We start from the raw sequence: 13,255 nt of genomic DNA, 5'->3' as shown, positions 1-13,255 counted from the left end.
TCCCTTCCTGTCCCTCCTGCCCATGCCCAGCTCCCCACCTTTCACGAGCCAGGGTGCCATGTCCCATGTCCCTTCTGCTCCCATCCTCGCTGCTCCTCCAGGGCTCTGCCTCACACCCGGGGAGGGGAGGAAGAAGCTGCCTCCTTGGCCCCCAGACAGCAGGGCGTGAGAAGGAAGGTCTCTGGGGGGGGTGCCTGAAGGTGGAGAGGAGCAGGAGCATGCAGCCATGACATGGCCTGCCCCCAGCCCTCAGGAAAGCTGGAGCTTCTCATGGTGGAGACAGGCTCCGGCCCTGATGGGACCTGGACAGCTCGCGGCAGCTACAACACCGGCAGTGCATAGGTAGCTACCGCTGGCAAACACGCCAAACCCCACACCTGCTAAAATCTGGGCCATTAGCAACCATCCCTTTCCCGTCCCTCCCTCCATGTTACCTCTCTAGCCCTGGGTAGGTCCACGTAACCACACATGGCTATTAAACACAGTTTCTTTAGTTATCGTCTCTTTAGTGATATTCTGGGTGGCATTTAGCAGACAAATGGTTATTACATTACAATTTTCCCCTAGTCATTTTGAGAAACTATGAGCTGGATTAGACCAGAAGGCACCGTCGGCCGTGTGGTTCGGGCTTGGAGGGTGCAGCTGGCCCTGCAGGAGGAGTGGAGGTGGGCGCAGCCACATCGCTGTGCTACTTCTTGTCGTTTCTGCTGACAAAGGTGAGGAGGTCCACTGCTGTGACCACACCAAATACCATCTGCTTCATGAAGGAACTGCCATTTCCATTGACTGTAAGCACAGAAAATGCTAGTTTAGTGGGGAAGAAAAAAACAACAAAAACCAACAAAAAGAAACACACACACCCCCACACCCCAGCTGTGCAGAGGATGCTATTTGTTTATTAAGAGAAAACCTTAATGGGGACAGCAGCTGTCTCTGCTCTGCCTCACCAGAAATGACTAATGCAGCCTTGGTTGGGTTACTGGAATCACATCAGGGAGGTTTTAGCTGCAAATATTACACTCTCTACCAGAGCAGGAAACTCAGTTTCCCAGTTGTTTTTACCCAACCTCTGTTCCAGTCCTGCTTCTATCACCACAAAGCTTTTCAGGCCAAACTAATGAGACTCTTTAAGAGCAGCAGTGAGACACTTTCTGCTCTGTTCTCATAACATCCTACACCACCATTAATAAAACAGCATTGCAACAATTCCTTCAACTATCTGCTAAGTGTTTCCTTAAATAAAAATAAAACTAGCCACCAGAGTCCAAACATGAGATATAGTGCAAGCTCTAAAGGTGGTGGGAAGAAAGTAATAAATAAGGGAGTAACTGTGACAGCATTAGAACGCAGCTCCAGAAAAGAAAACGAGTGTTGTTTGAAAACCAGGGCAAGAGGCACTGTGTACAGCTGGCTGATATTTTTTGGTGGGTACCATTTCATTTGCAGATACCATTTAATTTCTATTGAAATGTGATACAGAATGGATTCTCATTATTTTATGACAACACAGCTGAGAAAGGAAATTCTGCCTGGCATTATTTTTGGTATGAGAATGGGAAATCAAAGTGCATCCAAGGCAGTTTTAAATGACAGAATTTTGTTTGCAACATTTTGTGGAAATATGGCTAGACTTGCAAGCCAGCCTTAGAGCTGATGGGGTGTCAGGACAGCAGGCCACGGAGGTACAAGCAGAGGTGTTGGGATGTTTGTGCACGGTGGGTTTCAGAGGCCTCGAGTTCAGCCGGCAACCCTTTGCTGGCTGTCAATACAGCACAATATTGCATGCTGCTCACCACAGAAGTGCTTTGCATGTTCAGTGTGTAATCCCATAAAATCAGTATAATTACACCCTCAGCCCTAATTTAGAAGACCTAAATGTGGGTCTTCTGACTGCCTTTTCACATTGCTAACATTTTAAACAAAGCAACTCCCTCAAGATAAGGCCAAATTTGTACTTCTAGAAGTTTAATGGTATAATTGTACTGGAAAGGTGTGTTATTTGCAGAACATCACCTGACAACATAGCTGTTTTGGTGAGGGGAGTGACAAGGTGTGACCCCTGCTTACCATGGATGTGTCAGCAATCCTCATGCTAATGTGGTCTTACTGCACGTGACTCTACAGAGTTGGTTTGCTTCACCAAGGAGGGGGTGGCTGTACAGTGGCTTGAGAATAAACCAAAGCTGCTGCTACGGCTGCTTTATTGGACTAGTCTAATGGTGCTTCCAGATTGACAGAGCATCCCTATACCCAGACATGGTCCAGGTAAGGGCCCTACTCAGATGCCCCAGGATGCACACATCAGTGTGCATTGTGCCCTCTGACTCCAGACTCACGTGCCCCTGCCACAGGGCTTACTCATGGTCCAACACATTTATGTTCACCTTTCTTGACTTTCCCTGGATCACTGGGGTAGCTATCTGATAGCACCCAGCACCCAAAGTCCCTTAACGTACTTAACATATCAATTTACCCAGACACCCTGGGGCACACAGGCATAAGGACATCTCTTGATTGCATCTCCAGAGGTCTTTAAGCAGTGGGATGCAGACTGTGTAGTTTGTTCCCTTGCACTTACATGCCTGAATTCCACCTAAGATTTATCTAATGTGACCAAATTCTCCTTTTGCCCTTGCCCTTGGGATGCTAAGTCTTTGGAGAACCCTGACTTCCCCCTTGTTTCCTCTGTCGCCCACAGTCAGCAAGGCAGTGATTTGAATTCAAGGTCAAGAGACTAAACAAGTACCAGAAGCCTGAGCCTGCAGCTGTGCAGCAAAGGCACTGCACCCCAAGCTGCTACCTACAGCCCGCCTTGGCTGTCAGAAGGGACCGGATGAAATCACATCATGAATACCTTCCCATCGCCAAAGTGGGATTCCGTGGGAAACCATGTGATGAGGGGAGGGGATGGAGCTGGTGGCTGCTTCAGCGTCACCCCAGCATGGGGGGACAGCACAGCTCCCATGGCCAGGATCTGTCCAGTGGTTTGCTGGTCCCAGGCTCCTGTGGTTAAGGCTTCCCCCCTCTTCCCTCATCCCTGTGGTGTCAGGGCAGGAAATGGGTGACTAGTTGGCAGTTGCAGGGTTTTGCAGAGCCACGGGACAGAAATCCTTCCTGCAAAGGCTCAGGGGCTGCACATGTGGAGCAGCTGCACTGATACCTACCAAACTCAGTTTGAGCATTTCCCTTTCCCCTCTCAAACATTTGTGCAAAGCCCGTACCGTGCTTCTATAGATACCTACACTGCATTTGCTCATGTACAACAATAGCAAAATGGTCGTTCTCCAGGATGGAGGAAAGCTTCCCAAGGCTGTCCTCCAGGCCAATCTAAATGGGACAAAAAGAGGGATTATACATTTTGCTTCACATTTAAAGGACAGTAGTGTGGAGCCTGACTCCTGCCTCTGACTGTAGCCATGAGCAGGCAGGGTGGCACCCAGATGGACCAGGATCAGGTGCGCCTCAGCCACCCGCACTGTTCTGGGGAGATGGGAGGGGATGCAAGCAACCTGTAAACCTGGCTTTGCTGCAGTTGAAATACAGCACTGTCTCCTGACAGCCCGAAGGGCCTCCATGGGCTAGCATGAGGTGATGGGTCCAGCTCCCCTAAAACACCATCCATTTAGCTCACTCCACCTCTGGACCGCTGCCATCCGACCCAGGCATCCCTCCCCTGCACACCCACAGGACCTGCCCTGTGTCCCACCACAGCCTGTTGCCCCAGCTTGCTGACCCCTGGCCATGGCTGGGCTCTGATTTCAGGGGGTGCTGATTCCCTAGCTGGATTAAGTCTTCTGACAATATAAGGTTGGGGGTGGATATTCACACACTTCGATCCTGGTGTGAAAACTGCGATGTCTGAACTCCAGCGGCTCAGCAGCGTTTTTGCAGGTGCCTGTCCTTACTCTCATCTTCATGATGTCACCATCACCCTCCCCACCTCTCTCTACCTTCACCTCTCTGTCTTTTCATTGTTCTCTTCTACCAGCTCCTCCCACACCTCAGGGTGGTGGTGCACCTCTCCCCCTCTCCCCATCCCTAAGCAGGAGTTGACATCAGCCACAGCCTTAGCGGTACCTTTGAGAACTGGTCATAGATGACCTTCGTAACGGGGTCTGAGAACTGTGCGTTTCCAGCCAGAACTGAGGTGAGGGTGTTGCTGAGGGTCACCATTCCCAAAATAAGTCTGTAAGGGAACAGGGAGTTTTACAAAATGTCAGACCTGAGGTAAGACACACTTTTTATGTAGGGGCTGAACTGCTCCCCTTGAAGTCAGTGACTAACTTGCTGCTGCTATCAGTGGGAGGCCCCAGTTTTCTCCTCATCTGAGCAGGACAAGAAGGTCCTTGTCCTCACCAAGCTCCTGGATTAACAGTAGTTAAAGTTTGCTATTGCAGTCCAGGACTTAGCTGCTGGGACAAGGAAAACTTGTAGGCTCTCTGGTTGTTTATTTAAGTGAGTTTTCCACCCAGCCTTCACCTCTCCTCTGGCCTCCCCTTGCCTGTGCACTGATTCAACCTCAGCTGAGTCTGGTGGGCACAGGATTTGGCTTTGACTAGCTCATTTACAGGGAGATTTCTTGATGAATCTTCGCAAGGAGGCAGATGATATTTTAAAAATATGCATCATAGAATCCAATGCAAGAGTCCCGTCACTGGGTCATTAAATGGGACTTTAACTTCATCATGGCTGCTTTTCCTATGTGAATAGCCACCTCTGTGATGACTGAAAACAGTTACCCCGAGTCAGCAACAACAGGAGCTTGGTCATATCCCTTCTCTTGGAGGATCTCAATTGCCTTTTGACAGCTGACTTCTGGGAGTAGAATGAGAGGGGCTGAGAGATTCAGTTTCTGCACCTTGATGTTCCACCACCTGTTGAAAGACAAATGACAGCACCAAGCTGTTAGTCTCTGCTGCGCGGCTGTGGGCCTTGCTCAGGGAGGCAAGGCCAGTAGAGATGACACCAACCACGCAGAGATGTTCTGCCTGCCTGCAAACCTCACCCCACTCTTATCCCCAAAGCAGTAATGCTACAAGTCCACCAAGGCCAGGTCTTGTGGAAGCCAAGATTTCCCTACACCTGGTGTTCCTACAACTCCAGAGGCAGGGCTGAGGCCAGCAGATGGCAAGGGGCTGAGCTGTCTTGAATCCAAGGAAGCTCTGAGGGCTTCACTTCAAGCTTGTGGCTGGGGAGGTCTACCAGTTTTACTTCCTTGGTTGTATCCTTGGTAGTCAAAACACAGTATCTGCAGCTCTCCAGGAGAGAGCCTGACAGAGATGCTCCTGTGACTTATGAGGGACAAGCTACACTTGTTTGCTGGAGACCATAGGCAACTCCCAATTCATCTCAGCCCTTGGTCGTTGCAGAAAAGGCAGGGCAACGCTAGAGGCTGGAAGGGTCAAGAGTAATTCTAACCAAGCATGAGAGGCCTTGGAGATATATTATGTTTTTAGGAAATAGTTTGCAATAACCTTTGGTTATAGCAACCCAAAGGAGCAGATGACATGAATAATACCTGCCGTCTGTAAAGTGAGACTAGGCGTTTTCTGAACAACCTGATTTGCCCGGTCACATGCCAACTGGCATCAACAGTTTATCTGTGATTCCCTGCCTTGAGGGGACTCTCACCCCATGGTGTCCAAGAGACAGCTGAGTTGGTCATCTTCTCTGGCTTGCAGCTCTGGAAATTTAAAATTTACCGTTCCCTGCCTGAAAAGACTTCCAGAGCTGTTTGAAAGGGTGCTTGCTACAGGAAGGACCCATCTCCCCACTGGCCCGTTGTTCTTTTGAACATCAGCTGTGCAGTAGAAAGAAAAGGTTTTGAGTGGATCTAATGTCCACCTCAGCCTTTGTGCTGAGCAGGGTTTTGGTGACCTGGACAGTTATTGCCATGTGGGAGCAGATCAGCAACTTCAGGACAGAAACAGCTCCTTTATAGACTTGGATTGGAGAACTAGGATATCTAACCACTCAAAAGAGAGGAGCTGACATTACGGCCTCCACAGAGGGATCTGGACTTAACTGCATATTTTGTAAATACTAAAAGATAATACTTTCCTTTGAAGATAATATTTTCCAGACTGAGGAAGCTGATTCCCTTAGCACAGTTTATATCGGCAGAAGTTGTCTTACCAAGGCTTGTGCTCCTGGACATCATTTAGGAAACCATTTTTTATCATCCACTTATCATTCAAAAATTTGGACCTAGAAATCACCAACAAAGAGAGAGTCTGTGAGCCTACCAGAAGAAGTCGTGCTTTGTTTCATGCAGTAGACCACAGCACTGCCCCAGGGCTCCCATGATTTTTGCAGCTGGCTGCTCTTAGCCCCTTTTAAGGTCAATGGGAGCTGCGGGTGCTCAGTAACTCTTAGAAGCATGCCAGCTATTTGCCTTCCTAACATTAGGCATGCAAGTTCAAAAACTGTAGCTTGACTGATTCCTGCTCCGTGCAGCAAGTCACTAACAAGAGGAAATAAAACCCAAGTGTCCCAACACCCAGCCCCTGGTGCTGGCCACGGTAGTATGTTCTTTGTCCCTGCTGTTTTTTTGTTGTTTTGTGTTTTTTTTTTCCTGTGAACTGCTTGAGGGAGAGTCTCATCTCTGGGCTCACTCCAGGTGCCATGCTGTCAGAGTTACTGGGGTGGTTCTCCAGCAACCCACACCACCTGGGCTCAGCAGTGATAAGTTCATGACAGTGAAGGGCCCCATGGCCCCAACCCAGGCCGTATGCAGAGAGTGCGGGAGAAGGCTATGGGAGCTCCCAACCTAACGTTGGAAAGCAGGTGAGGAAGTGAGAAACTCACATGTAGTTCCTGACGGAGTCAGGCAGGATGACGACACAGCGCTGACCTTCCTTCAGGTCCCTGGCAGCCTGCACAGCAACAGACATGGCACTGCCCGAGCTGCCACCTGGACAGGTACCAAGAAGAGAGGGACAAGTGTTGGGGTTGCCCAGGATGTAGGGCCATGGTCCTGGTGCATGGGGCACAGTGCTGCCCTGGCTAATGGCACAGAGGCTCCCAGGCAAAGCAGTAGCAGAAGTGACACTTTGTACACCAGGGCAGCTCAAGACACTGGGAGTGGGAGGACAATTGGCCCCACGGCCTTGTAGGCTTTATCGTGAGGAAGAAGTAGGGACTGAAGGGACATATTCACATGGTGTCTCTTGGCAATGGGCTTTAGAGGCAGCATCAGAGACACCTTATGAACTTCATGAACCACTTCTGACTGCAGGCAGGCCAAGGGCTGAAAGGTTCAATACGGGGACATGTGTACCACTGCTGCCCACGCTGCACCCTTCCTTTGGGTGAGGAGAAGATCATGCCAAATCTAGAGCTTCTGACTGACATATTTTGCTATCAAAGATTGGCTTTAAATGCATTGTAAAGACTGAAAAAACCATAAACATTACATTCATGCTTGGAATACCAGGCCAACGTGATGGGAAGACTTAAATGCTCCCTGTGTCTGTGTGCACGCATGTGGTTTGCTGCACGTAGGGAAAGCAGGTCCCTGCTTTACAGAGGCAATTCTTCCACCAATAGTTTGACTACTGGAAGTCAAACACATTCCACTATCTGTGTGCCAATTACACACCGCATTCAAGGCAGCACGTATTTTACAGCAGGTTAATTAGCACTGGGTCACATTTTTCAGACAAACGAGGAAAGGCTCTGAACAATGCAGTTCAGGAAACATGAAGCTATTCACAAATTACAGTTGAGTTCAGCAAGGGGTTTCTGTTGAAACACAGTGACTCTGTGCCTGCTAGGTTAAATCAACATTTAAGTCTTTCATTACAAATGGCTTGATCTTTTTCAAAACTCCCTTGGTGTGAGCGCTCAGGACTGTTATCATCTGTAGCTACAAGACTACTATTGTCTGGTCCTGGATGCAAACCTATAGCTATTTGATCGGTGGCAGGGAAGGCAGAAAAACTGATGCTGTGTAGAGGCTCTTAGGGTACAGGCAGGGTTTGTCTGGGGGCACCTGTTCATTTTGGAAAGCTGGTGGGATCACTTACAGCTTGTTGGCACAGGCAGAAATACTCAGTAAGAACATCTTACACTTTCTTTACTTTCAAACTGTCCTGGTCCAAACCTGGCACCTCTAGCGTGGCAACTGTTCAACGACAGAGAGTACAGCCTCACAGAGTTGTTAGCAGAGCGACAGTTTTAGCCCACCTGTCCTGCCCCAAGTCCCATTAATCCTCTCTTCAGCCCATGTAATACTACACCACGCAGAGTTAGGCCTGAAGATCCAGTTCCATGTGCAAAAGTGCTCCCGTAAGAGGAGAGTTATTGCTTCTATAATTATTGTGGCCAGTGAGTCAGATCCCAGACTACAGGCTCTACGGTGACCTACACACAAGCTCAGAGTTTGGCCATTCAGCTCTGTTAACCTAGCAGACACAAAATGCAGAGAGCACCTACCCCGAAGCATTTTGGTCCCAAAAGAATGAGGTTCAGAAAGTTTGTTAAGAGAAGAAATTGTTGTCATTGCTGCTTACCGCACAATAACCCCTCCTCTCTGATCAGCCTGCGAGACATGAGGAACGAGTCTCTGTCATTGCATTTATACCACTGATCAACCACCTGAAGAGAAAGCAAGAAGGTTGGGTCTTGGTTGTGTTATTTCAGGCTGTCCTGACCCTCTGAGGCACGCTGATATGCTGATGCCTACAACATCTGGCAGCTTTGAGCTGCTTTCCACAAAAGCAAATGTATTTGTCAGGGCATCCTTGGTCCAGGGGGTGTGTCTTTGCTTGCAGGCACCCACTCTAGTCTTTCCAGCCAGCACCCTTTCCTTGGAGAGTTAGGGATGTCTGACAGGTCCAGAATCAGGATGCGGAAGAGCAAGTGGCATTCATGATGTCCCAGGCTAGGCTAGGCTAGTGGTCAAGATTTTGCCAGGCAAAATTAGATCCAACTACAAAAAGAATTTTGGGTTATTAACAGTTCACAGTTCTAGTCATGTGCCAACGGCAGAGATGTGGTTAACACAAAACTGAAAGCAGAAAAGAATCTGAGGTCTGAAGCTGTGGGGGACATTTCTAAGATCGAGACCAGGGAACACAGGCAGCTTGAATTAAGGCTTTAAAGCTCTGTGCTTGGTGGCAACTGATACACCAAGAAGAAACTTGACAAGAAGCGGTATGAGGTTCATGATTTGTTGTCCTATATGGCTTGGATCTTGTCTTCCAGCCCATAAATGGTGCAAGGTTTCTGCCGTGTGCGTGTGGTGCCTGCGGCAGCAAAGGCTCAGGAGACATGAATGTGATGAAGACAGCCTCAGCGCTGACCTCTTCTGTGTGACTCTAGTGAGAAGCATGCTCTGAACATTGGTGAGGCTGAGCTGAGGAGCCTGGTACCGTGGCATATTCCTCGTTTACTCCTGTATTTGCCTTCTCCTTGTAGGTGAGTTATAACCAGATTTACTCAGAGAGATGCTTTAGTACTGGGTCCCAATCCCCCCACAACAGCTCGTTTTTCATCAAGAAGGTACACAAGTAGCCTTAGGGCTGGGCCACAGCTGGGTGCCAGAACTGGCTGGCTACCTCTGAACTTGGGAACAGGCTGGATGCAAAGCCAAAGATCAGACAGAAGCCTCTCATCACATGGCTACTTACTGATCTGTCAAGGACAGTAGGGATAAAGTCATGCCCAATGCCCTCCACTTCAATGACTGTGGTGTTCGTCCTGTTCATCTCACTGGGCAGAGCAACGATGGAGCCGTCAGGATCTACACCAATTATCTTTGAGGGAAGGAAGTTTTGTTAAACCAAAAAAGGGATCTCAGAAATAGTCAAACACAACTCAGGAAAAATTACCCATGCCCTTATCAGCAACATTTTCCTTCCCATTATATTAATTAATATTCCTATCCACTGGCAGCATGGAGACCTTCCAGGATAAAAGGGTACAGTTTCCCACTGGGTTTTTAAATAGATCCTAGCTAGTGTTCAGCTGCTGCAGAAGTGGCTGGTGGTTTAAAATGTTACCACTCTCAAGGTGTTTGTCATCACCCCTTTAGCAGAGCCTGCTACTTCCAAAGATCAACCCTTAGGATAGCAGTTCTTACTCTGCTCCAGTGCAAAGCCATTCAGCTAGCTCAAACCTGTGGAAAGCTGCAGCTACACAAACATCCTTTCTGGATCTAGTTGTGCTGGCTGACAGAGGCACCATCCTGGTTGCTTATAGCTTTACATCTGGGCTGAGGTTGCCTTCCTCAGCACACAATTTAAGAAAGGATGGTGACACTGCTCCACATGCAGCTTCAAGCAGTTGGTGAGGTAATCTTATGCACGGGTCCTCCCATGGCTGGGTCCACACCATCTTGGTTTGCCTCTGGTGGAGCAGGGATGGCTCACACACTGGCTACACCTGAGAAGCAGTAACTGTCAGGCCTCCAGTCTGCCTTGAAGCACAAGCTCTCCGGAATGAGCATCTATGACTGGTGTCAACCATGAAGCACGAAGGCTTTTGCAATGGCAGACAAGAAGCACTTGCACAGTCTGCATGTCCCGCAGAACCACCAGAACAGAAACTTCCAGCAGGCAGGTTAACCAGGAGCAGTAACGCTGTCAGCAGGGCCAGCCACTTCTGTGGTGGATGTCTGACAGTGTCCTGCAAAGGGCAGGGCGCCAGGCACGATGGCATTAGTAATGGGGCTGTGGAGCCTTTGACTTCTAAGGCACTCAGATGGATCTAGGTCAAGCTGAGTGTAACACCAAATTGTTTCCAACAAAAGCCAAGCTCTCTGTGAAAAAACGTATAGGTGGAGACAACAGCTGCTAGCTCAGGTGAGGGTTAGGCTCAATCAAAAGCACGGCAGGAAAATCCAGGGGGGCCATGGCTGCCAGCGGGCAGCCCTGCCTCCCGGTTTACCTTGCACTCCGGACACTTCTCCTTCAGCTTCCTGGCAACGCCAGTGACGGTGCCTCCTGTACCAGACCCAATCACCACCATGTGGACCTTGCCTGCAGGTCAGGAAAGAGGGAGGCTTGCAGGGACTCAGCATGGTCTCCAGCATGGTCTCCCCATTATTCAGGGGCCTGCGCAGATGCAGAGCCCATGTCCCCTCGGCTCCTAGAGCCCCGTTTGCAGAAAGGATAGGCAGAGGTCATGCTAAAGGCCAAAGCATGGTCCTGTGGACAAGCTCAGATGAGCCTGCAGGATCTGAGCACAGCTGATCCTGCCTCAGCACAGGGGGCTGAAGGTGACCTCCAGATCTCCCACTGGTCTCCATGATTTCTCTGTCTTTGGCATCTACAGGCTTAAGGGGGAGGGAGTATCTCAGCACTTCCAGCCCTTTCAAACTGCAGCACGTGGAAGCAAAGCATGCACATGAATAGAAACACCTATCAGTAGCGGGCACAACTTTTTAGCTAGAGTTAGCATCCACAGCGGAGAAATGGGGAGAGATGGCAGAGCTCTGCCCTAGCACCCATGTTGGTCAGATGTAGCCCCACTGGCATCGCTAGAATTATACTGATTTAGGACTTGTAGGAGCACAATCAGAGTCAAGCCTTCAGAGCCTTATGCTGAAACTGCAGTGGGAAAAGGGGACTTGTAATTCACTGCTGATAGCCAGTAGGAGCAAATCTGAATGTTGTCGTGGAGAGGAGTCTGGAAGTCTCTTGTTCCTGTTGCTACCCGACTGCTTAACTGTTATGATAACTGGTCTCCAGTTAAAACCCTTGAGTCCTGTTTGCATTGTGCAGTGCTCCCAATACTGGCAATAATTTTCACTTCTATCTGCACAGACGTGGACTGGGAGAGTCCTCCCACAGCCGTCATATCAAATGTCATTAGTCTGTGAAGTTTCTGTCTATTTTGATTTGCAAATGAGTGTGCAGGATCAGATGCAGCCTGCCATGCCCTGGTGGATTTATATTCCCCAGTGAGGCCTCCAGGGGCATCTTGTGTTCCCAGCTGACAGCTCACAAAGATGTTTTAGCCACTGAGAGACGGGTTCTTCCTCCTTGCATACAGTCTGAATTCGCTAAGCCTCTAGTCTCCTCCCTTAGGCTTTTGAAATGGGAGGCCATAGCACGAAAACCCTGCAGGCTCAGGTGTATCTGGAGTGAATTATGAGAGGTTGCTACACTCTCTGTGTTGGTATTATTAAGGGTGCCTTTTTGGCTGTTTCTAGACATTTAGGTCAATAAATGATGTAAAATAAGCCTCTCAAAAGGGGCCTGTAGCCCTCTGCACATCCTCAGCACATAGAAACAACAGCGCAGACGGTACCTTCACACTGCTCCAGGATCTCCTCAGCTGTGGTGTCGTAATGAGCCAGGGGGTTGCTTGGATTTCTGTACTGTTTATTTCAACAGAGAACAGCATGAGTTACTGTGTGAAGTGTAGGTCAAATACCAAACTAGCAATAACTCCTGCCAAGCTTTACCCAAAGCATGCAACTTCCCCCTCCTCTCCCTGGCAAAGGGGTGGACTGCAACCCGGCCAGGCCAGGTCACAGGTATTCCTCCTGGGTGTCACTTTGTGACAGATTTCAAAGGACACGTGGAATTTGTCCACACTAGAAGATTAAATGTGCCCACAAACACTCAATCTCTGGCATTTGGTGCTTATTCGGTGTGGGGATGGTGCAGCTGTCCCATATGCTGCATTGCCAGGTTTTGTGGAGTCTGGTGGTTTTGTCAAAGCCCTAGCTGCCAGAGGGGAGAGAGCTCCTTGTTATTTTAGTTATTGCTTAAATAGAGACATTTTAACTTTTTCTGCTGCCTCAAAAAAGTTGAAAACACAGCCCCACAATACTCCTAAAAAGCTCAGGAAACAACAAAAAAAATCTTCCCTCAAAAGCCGTATTAGAAAACTGTTTTCAAGTATCACATCTATATCTAATTTTGAGAACTGCTTTGTCATTTAAGGGTATTTGTGGTTGACAGTGCAGCAAGTTAGGTGGCTGGGAACTGTGGGCCAGAGAAGCTGTCCTACCTGTACAGAGGGATTTACCAGAGGGGTATGCAGGTACAGCACTGAAATGTGTGCAGCCCCATGTTCACGCCCATAGATCAGGCTGCTTCTGAAAAGCATATTCAGGCATTGAGCTCCCTTTTTCTTAAAAAGAAAGAGTTTCCCTGACTTCTCTGCACTACAGGGGCTCCCTACTCACTATAGGGCTGCCTTCCCGCAGCGGGGTCAGACAGTGGAGTGCCCTCCCCTACAAGATCCAGTGCTGCAGGAACTGCTGGCGTGAACTATCAGTGTTTGCCCTTTACAACATGAG

The 13,255-nt window shown here is 49.0% G+C and overlaps 1 protein-coding gene across 1 annotated transcript in view; it reads right to left on the bottom strand.

Annotated features, from left to right (window-relative positions):
- Window positions 1–510: 510 nt before the first annotated feature.
- LOC113478884 (cystathionine beta-synthase-like) overlaps window positions 511–13,255 on the bottom strand; it is a 28,875-nt gene continuing 16,130 nt past the window's right edge. Inside the window, exons 10-19 of the mRNA XM_026846418.1 lie at window positions 12,256–12,325; window positions 10,891–10,982; window positions 9,633–9,758; window positions 8,514–8,598; window positions 6,808–6,913; window positions 6,136–6,207; window positions 4,740–4,874; window positions 4,078–4,186; window positions 3,243–3,327; window positions 511–786 (exon numbers count right to left, since the gene is read on the bottom strand). Of these exons, the coding sequence (XP_026702219.1) occupies window positions 689–786; window positions 3,243–3,327; window positions 4,078–4,186; window positions 4,740–4,874; window positions 6,136–6,207; window positions 6,808–6,913; window positions 8,514–8,598; window positions 9,633–9,758; window positions 10,891–10,982; window positions 12,256–12,325 (978 nt within the window). The 3' untranslated portion in view covers window positions 511–688. The remainder of the gene's footprint in view (window positions 787–3,242; window positions 3,328–4,077; window positions 4,187–4,739; window positions 4,875–6,135; window positions 6,208–6,807; window positions 6,914–8,513; window positions 8,599–9,632; window positions 9,759–10,890; window positions 10,983–12,255; window positions 12,326–13,255) is intronic.

This window comes from Athene cunicularia (genome assembly GCF_003259725.1).
Source record: "Athene cunicularia isolate RWA chromosome 1 unlocalized genomic scaffold, athCun1 chr1_part1, whole genome shotgun sequence".
In the NCBI taxonomy this organism is placed as follows: Eukaryota; Metazoa; Chordata; class Aves; order Strigiformes; family Strigidae; genus Athene; species Athene cunicularia.
This window is presented reverse-complemented; position numbering and strand designations above follow the sequence as displayed.